This window comes from Ictidomys tridecemlineatus, chromosome 5 (genome assembly GCF_052094955.1).
Source record: "Ictidomys tridecemlineatus isolate mIctTri1 chromosome 5, mIctTri1.hap1, whole genome shotgun sequence".
NCBI lineage: Eukaryota > Metazoa > Chordata > Mammalia > Rodentia > Sciuridae > Ictidomys > Ictidomys tridecemlineatus.
The window spans coordinates 96,694,001-96,716,377 of record NC_135481.1 but is presented as its reverse complement, the minus strand read 5'-3'; the positions used below and the strand labels follow the sequence as shown (position 1 = coordinate 96,716,377).

The window sequence follows — 22,377 nt, the reverse complement described above, 5'->3', positions numbered from 1 at the left end:
TTTTAAAAAGTGCTAAACTCTGAAGTTTTGTTAAAAACAAAACACAAAAATACCCTGTAGAAGAACACTTACATTAATACAAAGGGGGAAAAAAGCTACAAATAATTGGGCTATCACAAAATGACAGTACTAGTTAACGATCTATAGATGATGGGATTACGGGTGATTTTTTTTTTTTTAAGAGAGAAAGAATCTCTTAAAAATTTTTTAATTTTAATGAATCTCTTATTCATTTTTTGGTTTTCAGCAGACACAACATCTTTGTATGTGGTGCTGAGGATCCAACCCGGGCCCCACGCAAGACAGGTGAGCGCGCTACCTCTTGAGCCACATCATCCCCAGCCCTTGGGTGATTTTTTATTATTTATTTATTTATTTATTTTTGAGAGAGAGAGAGAGAGAGAGAGAGAGAGAGAGAGAGAGAGAGAGAGAGAGAGAGAGAGAGAGAGATTGTGTTTTATTTATTTTTTAGTTTTTTTCGGCGGACACAACATCTTTGTTTGTATGTGGTGCTGAGGATCCAACCCGGAACGCACGCATGCCAGGCGAGCGCGCTACCGCTAGAGCCACGTCTCCAGCCCCCATGGGTGATTTTTTTAAAAAATATTTTTTATAGTTGTAGATGAACAGCATGCCTTTATTTTGTTTACTTTTTAAATGCAGTGCCTCACATCTACTAGGCAAGTATTCAGCGACTGAGCCCCAACTCGAGCCCTGATTTTTTTTTTCACTTCTTTTCTCCACTCCCCTCCATGTTTTCCAAATTGTCTGTAGTAAACATGAGTTACTCTCTTAAACAAATTCTTTTTTATATATTTATTTTATTTTTATCACCCTGGAATTTTGGAATCCTGGGCCTCACTCACGCCATCTAAGCACTCTACCACTGAGCTACATTTCCGCCCAAACAAGTTACTCCATAAACATCACAAATTTGGGTATTCCTGTGGTCCCATATATGGTGGGACACCACGTAAAACTCTAATATGTTTAGAAGCCACAGAGGTCACCCAATAGGCCTGGTGGCAATCTAGCAGCAACTTCAAGCTTGGAAGGGTTTAGTGCTTAGAGCGTTCGTTACCCGCCTCTCATCAGTTTTGGGAAATCTAAACAGTTACCCAAACTGGTCAAATGCTTAGGTTCTTCCTCGAACCACTCGGGATTCCTGAAAAGGCACAAGGAATTACTTTGACCACTCAGACCAGACCATCTTCCAGATGTTCAAAATCATCTTAGTCGTCTAGCAGAGATCTCTCAGGCTGGGGCTAAGCTAGAATCAACAGTAGGCGCTGTCCTTAGAAGCCTGGAGAGCCTGAGCGGGATGCACCCGCCAGTGGGCGGCAGCCAGGGAGCCAGTTCCAAATCCCCTGAGGGCACCCAGGGAGAGGGGACTCCAGGGCGGCTGCTCCTTACTTAGAGTCTTTGTCTTTGCCTTTGCCCTTGCCCTGCCCTTTCCGTTTGTCCTTTTTCTTCGGCGGCATCTTGGCTTCTCCAGGAGCTCAGCCTCGTCGTTGCCTGTCCGGGCCTCCCGGGCCGGTTCGGTCTCCAAGGAAACCAGCACGCGGAGAGGGTAACGTCCACAAGGCAGTTGCCGGCGCGCGAAGAGCGCACGCGCCGTGACGTGGCCGCGCCGCGGCCGCGCGAGGAGGCGGGGCGGAGATCGCGCCGAGGGCGGCGGGCGGCCGCGCCAGGGCGGCGCGCGCGGTGAGTGTGCGTGTGGTGGCGGCGGCGGCGGCGGCGCCTGCTCCGGGTTTGGGCTGGGTCCTCGGCACGGCCGGCGGCAGCGCTGGGCGGTGGCACGGAATCCTATGGGCCGGGCGTGGTGGGCGTCGCGGCGGTTGGGGCGCCCTCGCCTCTAGAGGCTTGGTCCCGTCGGGTCTGTCCGCCCTGCCGCAGTAGCCCGAGTGGTGGCTGCGGTTTAGCAGTTTTCCTTCTCGCCAACCTTCTACGCCGCAGCCTGCGCGACCACGGCTGCTTTGCCCTCGACCTTGCTGCTCCTCAGCTACTCTTGCAATCTTTCTCCGTTTCCTGGCTTCTAACTTGCAGGTTCCTTAGGGGACAGCGCACTAGCGGACGTCCCAGGCCAAACGTTTCTGAGAGGCAATCGAGGACTTTTCCTAGGGCAGTGGCGAGGCTGTCATCCTCCGCAGGACAGAGCGTCCGGGTGCCGTGGAGTGGGGTCGCCAGGCGGATCCTGGGCTCCCTGGGTCCTGTGTGGCCCATGCCGCCCGCCCAGGACCATTAGCCAATACCTCCTTCGTTCTCAGTCTCTTTTTCTGCAAGTTGCATAAAGTTGAAAGCTCTTGCTTCACCCCCACCCCGCCCCCAAATCTTGACTACACCTCGGAAAGGAGGTGTACTCGAAAGGACTCTCATTTGTCAGGGGAGGAGCTCTACAATTATATCTTCATTCAGTGAGAGTTAGTCAGTGAGTCATTAAGGAAGATGGGTATTCTGGCTTCCAGTTTCGTAGTTAAGGCTTGTGGTTGAAGCTTTGCTCCGCGGTATTCTCTATTTCAAATTACATTTCAGATTTCTTTAAAACGTCATTGTAGATCCTCCTCCATTTCCCCAGGAGAACTGAATCCTATACCCCTTCTTGAGGTCTTTGATAACCCCCTTCCCTTATTTTTTTCACTTAACGTAGTTTTTATTTCTCAATTCTGTGATTAGAGGAAACTCGCTGATTTGGTAAGGAGCCCTGAAAACCTTAGACCTGGCATCTGCTAGCATGATTATACCTTGTTCTCACCGTTTCTGGTGCATTTTGACCTCTGTTTCTCATGGGTCCATGAGTAAAATTACAGTACATTGAAGGGTTACCTCTGATATGAAATCTATAAAGTCACGATTATTTTTGTGTGTCTCAAGTTCTATAAAAACAACCTATTGATAACTCGGAGAAGAAAGAGTAGGGCATCCTCTGTCATTGTTTGTATATTTAGAATTCATTCAAAAAATTATAGAAGCCCAAAACTTGCTTGAAGGTAGGCCTACAGATTCATTTGTAAACATAAAATTTTTACTGTAACAAGAGTACTTTGTAATATGTGCATAATACTTAAAGTACTTTATTCTATCACACATGTTTTTATAGGCTTTGCTTTTGTAGATAAAACTGTTGTGACTTGACTATGGTCAAGAGAAATGTCAAAATGTTTTACTCTGATAGAAGTGGTTCTAGAATCAACAGTCTTCTGAATTTCCACATTCCCTACCAAAGAACTGAGTGTTATTTTTCAGTTATTGTTTAGTGAGAAACAACTGATGGTACAGATAGTACATTAGGAAGCTGCTATTTATCTGGTAGCATTTCCTTCTTCAATTTTATCTGGTGGCATTTATCTGATAGCATTTCCCTCTTCAATTGATGGTAGGCAGCTTTACTATGAAGTTTCAGGGACTATTTTACTGCATGTATTTGCTTTGTTTCACTGTTTTTCTAATGCTTTTTAACTTGGAATAAGCCACCTAGGGTTTCCTTGACATAGGTTTGTAATTCTTTTTCTGCCTGATTCTTGTAGTTCCTGGTCAACATAGAAATGTGGAGTATATTGACTGAGTCTTCATGCAGACAAGATCATTATGGTCCTGGTAGGTAGACCAGGTATCTATCTGGATACAAGGTAATATCTCTACTAGCTTACATCCATAAATGTATGTAAGATGTTTTTGGATGATAGTTTTTTGTTTTATTTTTGTCTTGGATTCCCTATCTTTTGCCAAATTATATCAGTTTTCTTTCCCAATGATAATGTTACATCAAGTATGAAGTTGCTCAACAAGCTATGTCTAGAATTAAGAACTATAATATATCAAAATTATTATTCTGGTAGTTCCAAAACTGAGTTTACTCCATAAAGTCATCTGTGATTTTACTGTGATTTCCTTTGGAGACCAATTTCTCCTTGTAAATCATTTTTGAAATTACTTGATAACAGATGATACTCTGTAGGTGAAAAAGACTAGATAAACAGTTTTTAATTTTGTTTTCATACAGCCTCTAGAATCCTATAATACTATACAAACTATATCTGAAGGGGGCTCATCAGTCTTTCTGAATGTCATGGGATTTACTTTCATTCTACTTCTATTGCATATACTAAAAATATATAATTTTCTTAAATGGACATATCTTAGTATATTATGATGAGTTCATAGCCCTACGGAGGCATTATAAGGAATTATTATAATAGGGTGGGGGATCAAGAATTTAATCTTATCAATTTTAGATCAATTATTAACATTACTATTTATATGCAAATTGAAGTGGCACAGATAATTATAAACTCCTTGAATTTTATTTGCAAAATATGCAAATTATCCATCCGAACCTTGGCATGCGATATAAATCCATTTGTCTGGAATTCAAAGTCAGTTCTATAAGAAAAGTTAACCACATTTCAGACTCACTTGTATTTACTTGGATACCTCAAGTTTCATTTATTTAAGAAGTGAGTACTCACTCCATAAGGCTGTTTGTTAGCTTGAGGGATAAAGGGAGGCAGGACAAGAGAGGGCCTTGTCTCTCAAATTGCTCACAGTCATAAGACTCCAACTAAGACATTGATCTCTGAGAATACACAGTCTCTTTTGGCACCTATACACACACACTTAACAATAAACAGTGATTAATAAAAGGGAGATGGCATAGACCTCATGTGCAACAGGAATTTAGAGGCATTTAAGACTGTTATAGTCTAAGAAAGTTTACAGAGGGAGGTGGATTGAAAGGAAGAGGGAAGGCTATTTAGGAAGGTAGTAGAACAGTGGAAGTAAAATTCCTTGAGTGCTTGAGACAAGGAGTAGTTTAATTAGGGCAGTTTAACTGTGGTTCCTGAAGCATGGTCCCCAGATCAGTAGCATCAGCATCACCTGAGGACTTGTTAGAAATGCATTTTTAGAGGCTCCATCTTAGGCCTTTCAAATCAGAAATTTTGGCATTGAGGTCCAGCATTCTATGTATTTACAAGCCAGCCAAGGGGTGGGGTTGTAGCTCAGTGGTAGAGCACTTGCTGAGCATGTATGAGGCCCTAGGTTCAATCCCCTGCAACTAAAAAATAATAATAATCAGCCTAATAAAGCCCTCCAGGAGGTTCTGATACATGCTAAAGTCTGAGAAATCACTGGAGCAGGGTGTTCCTGTATAGAAGGAATGGGCAAAACGAATTCGGAAAGATAGGCTGGGAACTCATTCATGAAGGACTTAGAATGTCAGGAGGAGTTTGTCTTATCCTGCACACCAAAGTCATTAACTTGGGTCTTGAGGGCTGAATTTGGCCCATAATGTGGTTTTTCTATTTTATTTATTTTAGTTGTAAATGGACACAATTCATTTATTTTATTTATTTATTTTTATGTGGTGCTGAGGATTGAACCCAGTACCTCACAATGCAATGCAAGTGCTCTACCACTGAGCTACAATACCAGGCCCCATAATGTGTTTTGTTTGATCTACATGGTGGTTTTTTGGATTTTGGGTGGAATTGTCATCAAATAAAAACCAGCAGATGTGCTTTTGATTAACTTGAAAAAAATGAGAAGACTTGACCATAAGGGGCCTATCTTCCATTATGGCCACAATTGGTGTAACAGCAAAAAACTGCTCCTTTAGATGGGGACATGTGCTTTCCAGTTGCCACAGACTCTATTACTTCCTGTTGTTAAAACAACATACTTTGGCCTGGGGATGTGGCTCAAGCGGTAGCGCGCTCGCCTGGCATGCGTGCGGCCCAGGTTCGATCCTCAGCACCACATACAAACAAAGATGTTGTGTCTGCAGAGAACCAAAAAATAAATATTAAAAAAAAAAATTCTCTCACTCTCTCTTAAAAAAAAAAAGTCAATATAGACTGATGCCACAGGATCTTCCTCCTCTTTTTAAAAAAAAACCAAACATACTTTTACTCGTTTCCTGCCTGGCCTCTGTAGATATTTGAGTTTGTAACTTTTGTTGTGGATAGTGGGAACTTGATGAAAGGTTTAAGGAAAGTGACATCATTTATATATTGTTAATTCATTCAACAAACATTGGTTAATTAAACATGTATGCCAGGTTGTACTGTGCTAAGTAATTAGTGTTCAAAACACCTGTCATATGGTGGTTTACCACTTAGTGGGAGAACAATGAAAACAGCATTTTAGGAACATGATGAGGTATGCATTTGAGAACAGTAACATCTTGGTGACTGGTGTACCAGTTTAGGGACCATAACAGTTCAAGTCTAAAGTAATAAGGGCTAGGATTTAGGTATCAGCAGTGGGACTAAGAGGAAAAGATGGGAAAAAACTGAAAAGGAAGAATCATCAGTTCTTGATAAAAGGGTGGAATATAGAAAGCTTGAGAGGGCCGTTTAAAGATAATCAAAATGAGATACATTATAGGAAAGTTGTGCCACTAAAGAAACAGGAGATCAACAAGAGACTCCACTTAATTTCTCTGTGTATATGTGTAGAAGCAGAGGGTGGGGGGTGTGTTTAGAGGTACCAGTGTGAATTGTCTCTTGTTTTGAATTATTATATCGGGGGAGATACACACAATTTAAGTGTTTTTAAGAGGAAAACTTAATAGAAATATCAAGATTACATGCTTAGAGTTAGATAGCGCTCATCTCATCCTAGAATCCAAGGAAACTCCTGGAGAAAAGTTTAATTTGTAGTCACAAAAGTGTAAGAAGATGCTGGGCATGGTGGTGCACGCCTGTAATCCCAGTGGTTTGGGAGGCTGAGATAGGAGGATCATGAGTTCAAAGCCAGCCTCAGTAAAAAGTGAGGTGCTAAGCAACTCCGTGAAACCTTGTCTCTAAAGTATAAAAAAAAAGGCTGGGGATGTAGCTCAGTGGTTAAGTTCCTCTGGGTTCAGTCCTCAGTACCAAAATAAATAAGTAAATAAAATAGTTGAAGCAGTAGTTGTTTTTCAGTTGATAACAAGAAGGGAAAATTAATTTTTTACTTCTCTTCTCATAATCAAACTCTAAGCAGCTCCTAATGATACTGATTCTTGGCAATTACTCTTTTGTAAATACAGTAGTCCCTCTTATCCATCCATGGGGTTAGGGGAGATACTTTGTAAACCTAATATGGCCTGAAGCCATAGAAAGTACCAAATCCTATATGTATTGTTTTTTGCTACACATACTTAACTGTGATAAAGTTTAATTTATAAATTAGGCACAGTAAGAGATTAGCAACAATAATAATAAAATAGAAAAATCATAATAATGATATACTATAATAAAATTATTTGAAACTTATGAATTATTTATTTTTAGAATTTGCCATTTAATATTTTTTGATCATGATTGATTGTGGGTAACTGAAACTGTAGAAAGCAAAACAGCAGAAAAGGGGGTCTACTTATAAGTACTTCCCACAGTAGATAGGGGTTTGGAGGTAAAGCTTTAAATATATAATTTTTTAATTTGTTCTAATTAGTTATATATGTGCAGTAGAATGCATTTTGATACATCATACATAGGATTTTGATTCTTAACGGACAGGTAAGAAAAGGCTTTGTGACTTGTGAAAAAGGAGGCCTCAATAGCAACAGCTTTCTTTGTGCAGTGATTATTGTAGTTAAGTCATGCCTAAAACAATGGAGAATGAAAACATGCACTGCCTGACTCATTGGTAACAACCAGATGGGTTTCATTGTACAGAGGATCCTTTTGGACACTTGACTAATATTGTTTTGATTAAAATGGAATAAAATACAGAAAGAAGCAATCTACTTATAGGAAAGAATTTTATATTTGTTGATAACTAGAATGCATCAATTCTAATTCCTTTATTGAGAGATAAGGTATTTGATCTAAGAGTTAGAGGAACCTTAAAGAATATTTTATTCAACTACCCTTCTGATCTATGAATCCACTCTGGACATTGTGGTCAATTTTGGATGAGCCCAAGGCAAGGAGCCTCTTTTCCCACCAGTGTGAAACAACTCATATTACTGGAAATTGTTCCTGCTCAGTTTCTTGGCTCATAGGCTTGATAACAATTCCTTGGCAATGATCAAATAAAAGTCAATTTTTAATAAATCTTTTTATTTGTTTTATTGTCTTTTTGAAAATAATTGTTATAAAAATCTTCCAATGATTTTCAAATCTGGCCACTTGTCAGTATTGTACCTTTCTAACAAATACCTCTTCAGTATCTAAGTATTAATGCTACCATTTTATGATTGGAAAATTTTTTCTATATGTAGCATAAAATAAGTTACTATTCTGTTAAATATTTTCATTCTGTATCTCATTGTTCAATATTTAACTTCAGTTATATTTTTTCAATTATTAACTGTACCTATCTTACAATGATTTGTTTATTTTCTTCCAACTCTTTCCTAAATATATCTGACTTTTATTTGAAGTATTTAAATTCAGTTTCACTACCAGATGGGGTAATCCCAGCAGCTCAGGAGACTGAGGTAAGAGGATTGCAAGTTTGAGGCCAGTGCCAGCAATTTAGCAAGACCCTATCTCAGGATAAAAAATAAAAAGGGGTAGGGGATGTAGCTCAGTGGTAGTGCCCCAAAGTTCAATGCCCAGTATCAATAAACTGATTAATTAATTAATTTGGTTTCACTTAAGAAATAAACAGGACATTGTGTAAGTTTTAAATTTTTCTGGCTTAGTGTTTTCCTTAAGAAAAATATTGGCACTACTATAGAAAAAGGAAAATTTAAAGTGGTAGGATATGATATTTTAAGAAAGTTAAAAAATCAATATTATTTTTTAAATTTTTACTTTTTTCTTTTTTTGCTGTTTGGGGGATTGAATTCAGGGACTCACACATTCCAGGCAGACACTCTACCACTGAGCTATATTTCAGCCTTTTTTTTCTTCTTTTTTTAATACTGGGGGTGCTTAGCCACTGAGCTAAGCACCCCCCCCCCCTTTTTTTTTTTTTAATTTTGAAACAGGGCCTTGCTAAATTGTTGAAGCTGACCATCAACTTGCTATCCTCTCACCTCAGTCTCCGTAGTCACTGGGATTACATAGCCTTTTTTAAAAAAACAAACAAAAAACAAACAAACAAAAAAACCCCATGGTCTTACTATGTTGCCTAGACTAGCCTCATTTGCAATCTATCTGCCTTAGCCTCCTGAGTAGTACTTGCACACCTGGTGAATATATTTCATTTTCTAAAACTTGGGGGTGTAGTTCAGAGGTAAAGCACTTGCCTAGCATCAGTGAGGCACCCTTGGTTTGATCCCCAGCACTGCAAAAAAAAAAAAAAAAAAAATCAACATCATTGGTGCCTGGCCTGGTGATACAACATACCAATAGTCCTAGCTACTTGAGGGCACATTGGGCAACATAGTAAGCTGTCTCTCAAAAACAAAAAGGGGGTTTAAAAAAAGTTAATATTACAATGTCGTATAGTTTTTAATCTAGAAGTATGTCAGTTGATAGAAAGTATAGTATGTATATAGATATATTGTATATAAGGGTCACATACTGCATAACATTTAAGTAAAAAATAGTATATACCACATAACCTAGTTATGTAGGTAGACATTACCATCTCAGTTTGTGTAAGTACATTCTCATGTTTATACAATATGAAATCTCGTACTGACACATTTCTCAGAATGTATCCCCATCATTAATCAATGCATGAATGTACTGAAAAAAAATGAACACAAAATATTTTCAAAATACTGGTTTGTTTATTTGTTTTTTTGTTTGTTTGTTTTTGAGACAGAGTCTTGCTATGTTCCCTAGGCTGCCTCAGATACCTGGGCTCAAGAGATCTTCCTGCCTCAGCCTCCTAAGTATCTGGGACTACAGGTGCATGTCACCATGCCCAGCATTCAAATACTGGTTATAACTTCTAGCCTCTAAGTTGGCTCTTAACAATCCTCACCTTCTAATACTCATGTATTTGTGTAGTCCCTTGCACATTTTATCAAATTTGGTCTGTATGACCATTAGAATATAAGGAAGTGATAGCACATGACTCATAGGGCTAGTTCTTCTTGGATTGCCCATTCTGAAGGAAGCCAGCCACCATGTTGTGAAGACATTCAAGCAACCCAATGGAGAATCCATGTGGGAAGCATCTGAGGCTTCCTGCCAACAGCCAGCACCAACTTGCTAACCGTTGAGTGAGCCTTCTTGGAGGTGGTTGCTCCAATCCCAGTGAAGCCTTCAGACAACTGTAGCTTGAGCCTACATCTTGACTACAATCTCGCGAGAGACTTTGAGCCAGAAGTATCAAATTAAGCCTCTCCCAAATTCCCAAACCACTTAAACTGAGATAATAAATGCTTATGATTGTTTTAAGTAACTAAGTTTTGGGATTATTTGTTATGTAGCAATAGGTAACTATGCATAGCATTCTAAAATATTTTTAGGTGAGAATTTGGACAATGTAAACAATACTTAATATCTTTTAGGGTTTTTTTGGGGGTGGGTGGGGGGTTCTTGGGATTGACCCAGGGATGCTTTACCACTGAGCTACATCCCCAGTCTTTTTTTGTTTGTTTTGAGACCTGGTCTCACTAAATTGCTGAATGTAGCCTTGAATTTGAGATCCTCCTGTCTCAGCCTTCTGAGTCTCTGAGATTACAGGCATGCGTCACTACACCTGGCTTTAGGGCTTTACTTATTTATTTATTTATTTTAGTTTATCACAATTTTGATAATTTGAAGGTGAGTTAACTAATTAATTAATATTGGTACTGGGGATTCAGCCCAGGTGCACTTAACCACTGAGCCAGATCCCCAGAATTTTTTATTTTGAGACAGGATCTTGCTATGTTGCTAAGGCTAGCTTTGAACTCATGATCCTCCTGCCTTGGCCTCCCAAATTAATGAGATTATTAGAAGTGTGTGCCATCATGCCTGCATGTTAGGACATTTGCAGTTTATTCCTGTTGTGAGTTCCTATTGGACATCACCTTGGAAATTGATTATGTGCTTGGGTTATATCAGTAAATAAAGATTTTAGCTCCTGAGGAGCTTATATTTTCTCAAGAACACAGACAATAAGTAAACTCTCTCGTATGTTAGATTATGATAAGTGATGTAGAATAAAAGTGGATTAGAGTAAGGGGAATTGAGAAAACAGGAGGAGGTAGTGGACACAAGAGGGTGGGAGGTTACAGTATTAAAGATAGCCCTAGGAAAGCAGATAATACATATTTATAGCCAGACACAGTAGCACAAACCTGAATCCTAGAGACTTGGGAGTCTAAGTCAAGAGGATCCAAGTTTGAGGCCAGCTTCAGCAATTTAGTGAGGCCCTAATCAACTTTTAACAAGATCCTATCTCAAAATAATAATTAAAAAAAAAAAAGGGCTGGGGATGTGGTTCAGTGATAAAGCACCTATGAGTTCAGTCCCCAGTACCAAAAAAAAAAAAAAAAAGATAGGCCTCAATAAGAAGAGCAGCATCAATCCCCACCCCCTACTAAAAAGAAAAAAAAAAAAAAAAGGCAAGATGATCCAGTAAGGCCATGTTAGTAACTTTCATGAAAGATGGTGGTTTGGGGAGCTGGAGTTGTGGCTCAGTGGTAGAGTGCTTGCCTCACACGTGCGAGACCCTGGGTTTGATCCTCAGCACCACATAAAAAATAAATAAATGAAGATGGTGGCTTGGGGTTAAGCTGGTAGCAATGAAAGTGGTCAGAAATGGTGTATTCTGTATTTTTTCAGCAGCAAAATAAGCTCTTCAAGAGCTCTTGATTATGTATAACAAAATGATACTACTGTAAGACTTTCACATCCTGCTGCAAGTCTAAAGTTCTTGCCTTTTATCTCAACTTTCTTCTCTATGTTCTTTCTACTTCTGTATCTGTTTTTTCTGGGTGTGTAGTCATTATGACTGTGAGTCTGGAATTAAGCCATCTGGGTTTGATTTCTGACTTTTCATTAACTATTGTGTGGTCTTAACCCTTTATGTCCTGTCATCCTATGCAGAATTAAAAACTTCGGACTAATTAAGGGTTAATTAGTTTCTCTAAGCCTCAGTTTTCTAATTTTAGAATTGGGATGTTAATAAAATCACCTACTCAAAGAGTGATATTGAGATTAAATTAGGTAATCCATGAAAAATACTTAACATAAAGCATGGCATGTATGATTAAGGTCTCATAAATATTAGCTACTATTATTATCTCAGATTGTGTTCTTGTGGCCACAATCTTTCCTCTGCATTAAATGCTAACCTTTCTTAATATACCGTCTTCCATTATAATCTTTTACTTTCTATTTTTTGTTTCCTAAATATATACAATAAGAATTCTTTTTTAAATATTTCTTTTTGTAGTTGTAGATGGACAGCATGCCTTATTTTATTTGCTTATTTTTGTATGCAGTGCTAAGAAGTAAACCCAGTGCCTCACACATGTTAGGCAAGTGCTCTGCCACAGAGCCGTAGCCCCAGCTCACAATAACAATTCTTTTTTTTTTTTTAAAGAGAGAGAGAGAGAGAGAGAATTTTTAATATTTATTTTTTAGTTCTCGGCAGACACAACATCCTTGTTGGTATGTGGTGCTGAGGATCAAACCTGGGCCGCACGCATGCCAGGCAAGTGCGCTACCACTTGAGCCACATCCCCAGTCCACAATAACAATTCTTAAAATGAAGTTTTAAAACCAAACTCTCCATAATTTCCCTACTATATGCTTTCATCTTTTATAATCCCTCTGGTCTTTGTCCACATGTATTTATGTAGTTACTTTTACTCATTTTTCATGATCAATTCAAGTGTCATCTCATGATGCCTTTCCAAATCCTCTCGGTAGTTAGCCCTTCTATGCTTTGGACTCCTTTACTGTTTTTAAACAAAGACACTGTTATTTGTATATATGTTTGTCACCTTGTCAAACTCAGAGCATCTTAAATAAAAAGTTCTGTTTTATTTACCTTCCATTCTCTTGACACTTAGCATTTGGTGAGCATCAGCAAATATTTATAAAATCAGACAACTGAGTGATCTAACAAGGCTCACCACTTCACTCTTTCTTACATGTAATTGCTAGATTGATATTTGAGACTCTCTTGCTGAAAGTCTTCTGTGATTCCTATTACCCGCAGAATAGTCTAGACTCCTTAGTTTGGTAACTATCAACTATCTGACTTCAGTTTCAACTTTATTTCCTACTATAGTTAGTCAAACTGAACTGGACTTGCCAGAGTGCCCTATTCCCTTTTCTACATTTATATCTTGATTTATATTATTCCTTATTCCTGACTCCTCTCCTGTCTTAATTCATTTCCCTCCCTAGCACCCTCCTCAAATGCCACCTCCCTTTTTTTTTTTGGTACAGGGGATTGAACTCAGGAGCACTTGGCTACTGAGCCACATCCCTAGCCCTATTGTATTTCATTTGGAGACAGGGTCTCACTGAGTTGCTTAGCACCTTGCTGTTGCTGAGGCTGACTTTGAACTTATGATCCTCCTGTCTCAGCCTCCCAAGCTGCTGTGATTACCATGCCCACTCCCATCTTTGAGGTCTCAGAGCATGGTGCTTCTCATTTGCATTTTATGGAGGACATTTATGGACATGTATTTTTTCCTATTTACTATAGTCTCTTAAAAGATAGTTACCACATTAGACCCACAGCAGTTTTGCTTGGCAAGCCTTTTTGTACAGGGTAGTTTGGCTGTATCCATTCCCATAGTTCAACTTCTGTTTAAAATTTTCATTCTAGTTACATTTTAAACTTACCTATGTTTACTTTTTAACTTTGTTTAAGCCAGCTCTGCTGTGGAGTTCAGAAGAATTGGCAATGGAAGCTTTTATATTTGACTGTTTGCCAACCTTTGATGGACTTTACTGGTCATTTATTCCATTCTATTATTTTTCACTGTTATAAAATACTGTGTCATTTTATTCAAGTCAGTCAACATTGATATTTGCTTAGCGAGGAAATAGAAAGATATATAATTAGCAATCACATGTCACTATGGAACTGTACAAGGAAAACCAGTCCACTTGTTTAGAAATCTCAGTGCCTCTAGAGCCAGCCTTCCTCACATTGCCTTCTTTATTCTCTATTTTCCAGTTACATTTGAAGCTCAGAATTCTCCCTGTAGAATTTCCCCACTGGTAGTTTCTACTTCTAATTCAGGATTCTCTTTAGGCCTCGCATACCTCAAAAAGCCTCCCATTCCTTTCCAACCCCCATCCTTCCCCTTCTAAGCCAAGTTACTTGTCTGTTATATCTATTCCTGAGCACTGTGCTCTTTTTTGTCAGAGAACTTATCCAAGTACATTGTAACTATTGGTTTATTTGTCTACTTTTTTTGGTAAGCTGAAGTCTCCCCAAGAGCCTATCTTGACTCCCTTTTGCATATCTAGACCTAGTGCAATTTCTGTTATATAATTAGATGCATATTTGTTAGCAGCTTTCTAAGTTCAGTCATGGGTGGAAACTGGCTAAAAATGCTCTTAGCTTTCTACTGTTCAGCTAACATGAAAACAACACAAAATTCAGTTCTTGAGCAACTTATGCCCTGGAAACAATATTTCTATTAATTGGTACTCAACTGTCATAAAAGTAGATGAACTTGACAATCATGTACCCAGAGAAAAGGTGGAGCAGGGAGAAGTGAAGAATAAAGATGGGAGTGAGTTAGCAAAATTCCACACAGTTAGTTGTAAACTAGTACAAAGGTGCCTGTGCTTTGTGAAGCTTTCTTGATTCAGAAGATCTCAAATAGGAGCAAAGAGCAAAAGGCAGCCAATAGTGAAAGCAGGAAAGCAGGGATTCACAGCAGGCAGACATAAGCAGGTAAGCACCTGAATGGGGCCCTATTCTATGGGATTGTGGTCTTTGAGACTTTAGGGGGCATAGAGAAGGGGAAGCCAGAATATAAAGCTCTGGAAAGGCTGAGTAACGAGGAATAAGTGTTAACTACAGGTATAAAGAAACTGAAAAGACCTTAGAAGGATATAGAGATCGTGAGGGACAAACACTAGCTGGCACTGAAGTTTCAAAGCAAAGAATCGAAGAGGGTATTTTGTTGGGGGTAAATAAAAGTAAGAGATATTGAGAAGACTGGTTCTCAAGTTCAACTTATATATGACTATCTGTATTATCTTGAGTAGTATATAAAATTTAACACATTTGGATAAATTATATCTTTGTGTAATTGACACATTGGAGAAACAGTCCTTCCTTGGTAGCTTGGAATCATGATCTTCCAGAAGGCAGGTGATTAATCTTCAAGTCTGCCATTGTACTAATGTTAAATGGGTGAAGATCGGGCTGGGAATGTGGCTCAGGCGGTAGCGCGCTCGTCTGGCAAGCGTGCGGCCCGGGTTCGATCCTCAGCACCACATACCAACAAAGATGTTGTGTCCGCCGGGAACTAAAAAATAAATATTAAAAAAAATTCTCTGTCTCTCTCTCTCTCCCCTCTCTCATTCTCTCTTAAAAAAAAAAAAATGGGTGAAGATCCAGTGCCTGAGTTATTGGATCCCTGTTTATCCCTTCAGAGTGTTTATTTAACACCTAGCATATGTTAGCTCTGTCCCAGCACCAGGAACACTCCAGAAACAAAACACAAAAGTTTCTGCAGATGGATAGCTAACTCTGGAGAATGGAAGTGGGGGAAAGACGGAAATATGAAAATAAACAAGTAGTGTATTGGAACGTGAGAAGTGCTGTGGAGAGAAACAGGGACAGAAGATAGAAAATGTGTGTGGGGGGCTGGGGATGTGGCTCAAGCGGTAGCGCGCTCGCCTGGCATGCGTGCGGCACGGGTTCGATCCTCAGAACCACATACAAACAAAGATGTTGTGTCTGCCAGGAACTAAAAAATAAATATTAAAATTCTCTTTCTCTCTCTCCCTTAAAAAAAAAAGAAAAGAAAATGTGTGTGTGGCCAGTGTACTACAGTTATAGAAAGGGAGGTCTCACTGAAAAGATGAGGAAAAAAAATTAAAAATAAAGATTTTTAAAAAATGAAAGAGTGGGCTGGGGATATGGCTCAAGGGGTAGCGCGCTCGCCTGGCATGCGTGTAGCCCGGGTTCAATCCTCAGCGCCACAAACAAAAAAGATGTTATGTCCGCTGGAAAAAACTAGAAAATAAATATTGAAGTTTGTTCTCTCTCTCTCTCTCTCTCTCTCTCTCTCTCCCCCCCCCCCCTCTCTCTCCTCTCTCTTAAAAAAAAAAAAAAAGTGAAAGAACAAGTTGCGCAGACTGGGGTCATGTATAATAAGATGCCCTCCTGTAAACTCAACATTGTAAGTCTTCCTAATACCATTTTAAAAATAGCTAATCTTAAAGAAAAGTGGGGTTATCAGTGGTTAGAAGGTAGGTGCTGAAGTTGGAAAGGGCATTTTACATGTTAATCCTTTGCTTTTTCTAAAATTTGTTTGGCTTTTCACCAAATACCTGGTATGACTCTGCAGTTTTCATTCAATGAAAACTGATACCTATGATGCTTTTTTTTTTTTCCTTTAAAAATCTTCTGGAAGAAAAACAAATGTTTGCTTAGTGAAAACAGAAGCTGGAAATGTTTTTGAGAATCCACAATAATATGAAATATGAGTGACCTGTGAAGAAGCTGCTGTCACAGAGACAAAGGGGAGCTGATATCCAGAGTGCCACTCATGCAGGTCCTGAGAGAAGAGGGAGCACATGCTGGACAAAGCTGGTGTCCAGTGTTAAGAATCTAAAGAACTGTTTCTGTTTTCAGCTATGTAGATTGATCTGTGTGACCAGCCCATTTTCTGTAAAAGAAGAATCCTCCAAAGTGAGTGCTTTAAGATGTGAGTATGAATCTGGCCAGGCAGCTGTCCTTTCAATGGTTAATTTCCTGGGATGAAATTTCCTTTGTTAGGAATTTTGAAAGTTGAACAATTCTTTTGGTTCCTTTCCCTAGCCAGTAGCTCCGGTTCTTAACCACAGGATAGAAGTTCAGCCTTGAATAGCGATCAAAGGGACAATTCTAACTGCCTTTGCAGTACTTCAGAAAAATATTTAAATATTTTAAAATTCCAAATGAAATTAACTTTCATCTGCTTCATTTTATGTTATATGTCACCTGTGGGGAGTGAGGTATTTTACTTAAGCCCTCAATGGTCAATACACTTAAGAATGAGTAAGAATACTTTATCTAGAGCCAGGTGCAGTGATGCACACCTGTAATCCCAGTGGCTTGGGAGGCTGAGACAGGAGAATTGAGAATTCAAAGCCAGCCTCATCAATGGGGAGGCTGTAAGCAACTTATTGAGATCCTGTCTCTAATAAAATACAAAATAGTCTGGGGATGTGGCTCAGTGGTTGAGTGCCCCTGAGTTCAATCCCTGGTACCCCCCCCCCCCAAAAATAGGGCTAGGGATGTGATTCAGAGGTCAAGTGCCCTGAGTTCAGTCCCTGACACGACCTCCCACCACCACCAAAAAAAAAAAAAAAAGGAATTTACTATATTGGCTTTGGTGAAGAATGATGAAAAATAAGCCTCCTTTATGTTTTAAAAATTATTTCCCAACAATAACAAATCCTTTCTTTCCTTCCACTTTGTACAACCTCAGTCCTGGAAAAATACTAGGATGTTACATAATATTTAAATAATGTATTGTAATTTTAAAACAAAAAACAAGAGCCAGTTGTGGTGGCACATGCCTGTAATCCCAGTTATTTGGGGGGCTGAGGTGGGAGGATTGTGATCAAGGCCTGCCATAACAACCTAGTGAGGCTGTCTCAAAAAGTTATAAGGGGTGAGGATATGGCTTGGTGGTACAGCATCCCTGAATTCAATCCCTGGTACTACAAAATGAATGAACAAATAAATGAATAAATAAATGGACTATAGATATAACTAAGTGATAGAGCACTTGCCTAATATAGATGAGGCTCTGGGTTTGATCTCAAGTATCACACACAGTAAAACCTTTTTTTAATTAAACATAATTTTAATTTTTCTATATTATGCATAATAAATTATTATGCATACAAAGTTAAACTAGTCATTATCTCTTCCTAAGAAGAATATGGTCTAACAGAGACAATCATTATGTTCTTGAACTAGAGAACAATAAGGAAAAACTGACAAAAGAATGGATGTAATTACTTCAGGGAAGAAATGGCATTTGAATTATTATTAAATAGGGATATAATACTATGCATTTAACAGCAATGTGATTTTAAACCACTATTAACATTAACAGAAATTTTTAATATACTAAGTTGATGATTTTTTATTCATTATTTTTTTCACTTGGCAAAATTTATGGACCACCTATAGTATATTAGTCACTCATCCATGTGCTAGAATAAAGCAAGAAACAAAAATAGATTCCTTATATTCATGGATCTCAATCTGGAGAAATTTTTTTATTATTATTTCATAAATACTTAAACTATAAAAAGACTTTTGAATTTGATTACAAAAACATTGATCACACCATTCACTTTACAAAACTAAAAAAATTTTATAAATGAAGGAATTAGATGATGTGCATATTAGCACATATGGATTGGAATATGAAGTACTGTTTCCAAAAAAGATTTGAGAAACCTCACTTCCCCATCTCTAATAGAGAATTCCCCAAAGAATAAATACTCTTCCAGGTGCCATCAGCATCCATAGATAGCTTAATGGCTTTTTTGTTATTATTGTTGTTCTTAAATGCACATGACAGAGTATATTTTGACATATTATACGTACATGGAGTACAACTTAGTCTAAGTAGGTTCTCCATCTATAACTTATTCTAATTAAGATACACACATATGTGTATATATGTAGGAAAATCAAAATGAGATAATTTGTATTCCAATTACATGTATATGTGCAATAACATATATCTAAAAGTATACGTATGTGTATGTGCATATATAGTGTCTCATTTGATTTTCCTAATAACCATGTTAAGGAAGAAAGGGCAGTTAAGATTTTTTTTATTAGATGGATGCAATATTATATTTATTTATTTTTTTAATCTAGTGCTAAGGATTGAAACTAGTGCCTCACATGTGCTAAGCAAGCACTCTACCACTGAGCCACAACCTCAGCCCCAAGGTACTTTACAATGAGGAAATAGAGTCTCAGAGAGGCTAAATGATTTGCTCAAGATCATGCAACTCAGGCTAGTGGATATGACTCAGTGGTGAAATGCTGGCCTGGCATGGACAAAGCCCTGGGTTTAATCCCCAGCCCTCCAAAAGAAAAAAAAAAAAAAGATCATGCAGCTCCCTGATAGAGAACAAATGCTAGAACTGGAACCCAGGACCTCTGACCTGACAAATAGTACTGTCCACTATTTTCCATGTCCTTATACTAACTTTCTAGCAGTATTTGTATCCAGCCTCCATTGTATGGAAATCCAAAGTGTGATGAAGACACATTAAAAAATATGGACAATAACTTGCTATAGGGTTAGCATTTGGAATTAGGAAAAAAGAAATAGAGAAGAATAATGACTGATTTATGGTCTGAATATCACTACTGACTTACTTTGTAATTTTCAGCAAGTCATAGAACCTCTTGACTTTAATTTGGCCATTTGTCCTAAGTTCTTTTGGCAATAATGTGGCCTGAAACCTGTGAAGCTGTTTTGAAATTCATAGTGGGCTGGGTATAGTGGTATATGCCTGTAATCCCAATCATTTGGGAGACTGAGGCAGAAGAATCACAGGTTTGAGACTAGCCTGGGCAATCTTGCAAGGCCCTGTCTCAAAATAAAAAGGATGGGGATATATGGAAATAGCTCAATTGTAGAGTACTTGCCCAGCATTTGTGAGGCCTTGAGTTGATCCCCCAGTACTGCGCTCCCTCCTAGCAAATATGTATTTGCAAGCCACTAGCAATATTATTGATTATAATTAATAGCTCAGTGACATAATCCTATTTTTTTAATGGTACTGGGCATTGAACCCAGTGGTGTTTTACCACTGAGCTACATTCTTAACGTTTTAAAAATTTTTATTTGAAAAAGTCTTACTAAATTGTCTAGGTTGGCCTTGAACTTGCAATCCTGTCTCAACCTCAGTCTCAGTACTTGCTGGGATTACAAGTGTTCTCTATCAGGCCCAAAAGTGCCTTTTTTAAGGCTATGAACATCCCCCAACACCATTGGCCCTTTTTAGGTAGATCAACCTAATAGGTAAGTTTCTTATGATTGATGTTTATATTCTTTGTAACTTTATTTCAGAGATTGAATTAAGCTTATCTATCAGTCAAAAAGAGGAAAGGGAGGAAAAGAAAGAAGGAGGGAGAGAGGAATGTTAGTTTGTGATCTAAAGGCAAAATGGTCAAAACACAAAAAAAGAAAATTAGACTCACCCGTAGGAGCAAAAGGGCACAAAGAACATTTGAGCACGTGAGAACCACTCTGTAATTAAAAGCAAAGCTTAGGAAAATGTATTTTAAACCCTAGTTTCCTTTTGGAACAAGATACCCTTTAGAAAAAGTGCTAAGAGCCTGTATTACCCTGGTTTAGCTTGTTGTACTTGTTATTAGAAATAGAGAAGGAACACCTTGGGGACAAGGGCAGGATTTCTATTATGGTGTTTCTTCTCTTACAGGTTAACCAAAAAAACCAATTGAACTAACCTTGTGAATCTTTGTCCTATAAGCCACTACAGGATTGTAAGCAGCACTCCTTCCACAATCAAACTTCAGGTCACCACACCTTGGATAGAGTATGGCCACTTCCTGGGGCACAGTCTTTTTCATGCTGGTGGCATCCTGTGTTTGTAGCACTATCTTCCATAAAGATCAGCAGACTTGGTTTGAGGGTGTCTTCCTGTCTTCCATGTGTCCGATAAATGTCAGTGCCAGCACCTTGTATGGAATTATGTTTGATGCAGGAAGCACTGGAACTCGGATTCATGTTTATACCTTTGTGCAGAAAATACCAGGTAAGTGCAACTGGGACCCTCACCTTTCTATGAATCCACCCTTTAGCACCTCCTTCCAGAAACAAATGTGCTGAGAGTGTGTGGTGTAAATAGTCAGTGTCTTTATTCAGAGAACACTTTGGACTTTAACTGAACACATTTTTATTCAATGTGAAATTAATAGACCTGAACTCTGAAACCCATATGTCCAAGAAATACAGCTATAATTTGTCCTTTCTTTTATGCAAAGTTGATTAATACTCTAGGATTCTAGAACAGTGAGAATATTGGGAGTGATCTTGGGGAGAGAATCACATGAGTTTTATTATCCTTGTATTCATCCTTGAAGATGGGGCTGAGGGGACCCTGAAAATGAACTTTTTCTGAATTGTTAGTTTTTTGTTTGTTTGTTTGTTTGTTTTTGGTGGTGGTGGTGCTGGTAATTGAACCCAGCAGGGCCTTGTGCATGGAGGCAAGCGCTCTACCAACTGAGGTATCCCCAGCCCTGAATTGTTTTATTATTATTATCCTGAAGAGTCTGGTGAAAGGGGCTGGGTTTGTGGTTCAGTGGTAGAACACTTGCCTAGTGTGTATGGGGCACTGATTTGATCCTCAGCATCCATAAAAAAAATAAATAAAATAAAGTTATATTAGGTCGTGGGCTAGCAAGTGTCTTCTGACTCCAACTCTTGAGTCCCCCCCCCAAAAGAGCCTGGTAAAAGGAATAGGAGCTAGATATCCACCAGAGAAATGACAGACTCTGAAGGGTTGTCTGATGCCTTCTGTTTCCCATTTCAAAAACTTCTTAAAGACATTCCTCACAAGTGGTATCATTTGGGATAGTCTAGGGAAAGAGTAGGTAAATCTACTCTTACATGACAACTTACAGAGCCTTGTAGCTGAAGAACTTAACTTTTGGTAATCATCTCTTCTGTTTTGTTCTGTGGACAAAACAGGACAGCTTCCAGTTCTGGAAGGGGAAATCTTTGATTCTGTGAAGCCAGGACTTTCTGCTTTTGTAGATCAACCTAAGCAGGTAAGTTTCTTATGATTGATGTTTATATTCTCAATTCCTGGATAACTTTACCACATCACTGCTGTTAAATATTTCGTTTTATTTGTTAATGATATTGAGGTCATGTGTGAAATCAATTTCTCTCCTTAGTAAGTCTCCTGGATAACAGTAATTGTATACTCCAGGCTCACCAGGGCTGGGTGGAAGGAGGCTAGAAAATAAGTTGTGTTTGTTCAGGATAGATGACAAAGTACAGGATAGATTGTACTTTTTGTATTTACTATTTAAGGTTTTGAGTTGAAGCCATTAACTGAAAAATTATTTAATGTCAGTGAAGAAGATAGCATGAAGTTCTCTAGGGTATGAGGCATAAACATGGCAATTGAAGGATGGAGACCCAGTGAATTCTATTTCAGAGGGCTCTGATATAGGATGGAACCATGCTTGTACCTGAGAATTAATCAACCACCCTTGATGACTAAAATCTTTGGTAGTAGAGGATAGTTTATGGTGACTAGTAGCTGTATTTCATATTTGAGCACCCCAATATACTAT

General features: G+C 38.6%; 2 protein-coding genes across 12 annotated transcripts in view; one reads left to right on the top strand and one right to left on the bottom strand.

Annotated features, from left to right (window-relative positions):
- Bbof1 (basal body orientation factor 1) overlaps positions 1–1,581 on the bottom strand; it is a 43,913-nt gene extending 42,332 nt beyond the window's left edge. For both annotated transcript variants that reach the window (XM_005321329.4, XM_078050510.1), the window contains exon 1: positions 1,414–1,581. In XM_005321329.4, the coding sequence (XP_005321386.2) occupies positions 1,414–1,481 (68 nt within the window). In that variant the 5' untranslated portion in view covers positions 1,482–1,581. The remainder of the gene's footprint in view (positions 1–1,413) is intronic.
- Positions 1,582–1,620: 39 nt separating this feature from the next.
- The window catches only part of Entpd5 (ectonucleoside triphosphate diphosphohydrolase 5 (inactive)), a 40,861-nt gene continuing 20,104 nt past the window's right edge, over positions 1,621–22,377 (top strand). For 2 of the 10 annotated variants that reach the window (XM_078050532.1, XM_013356822.4), the window contains exons 1-4: positions 14,595–14,745; positions 16,660–16,732; positions 20,544–20,828; positions 21,764–21,843. In XM_078050532.1, the coding sequence (XP_077906658.1) occupies positions 20,612–20,828; positions 21,764–21,843 (297 nt within the window). In that variant the 5' untranslated portion in view covers positions 14,595–14,745; positions 16,660–16,732; positions 20,544–20,611. Of the gene's footprint in view, positions 1,705–3,524; positions 3,627–14,593; positions 14,746–16,438; positions 16,580–16,659; positions 16,733–20,543; positions 20,829–21,763; positions 21,844–22,377 lie in introns of those variants that run through there. The other 8 variants (XM_078050530.1, XM_078050527.1, XM_078050528.1 and 5 more) reach the window with 8 other exon arrangements.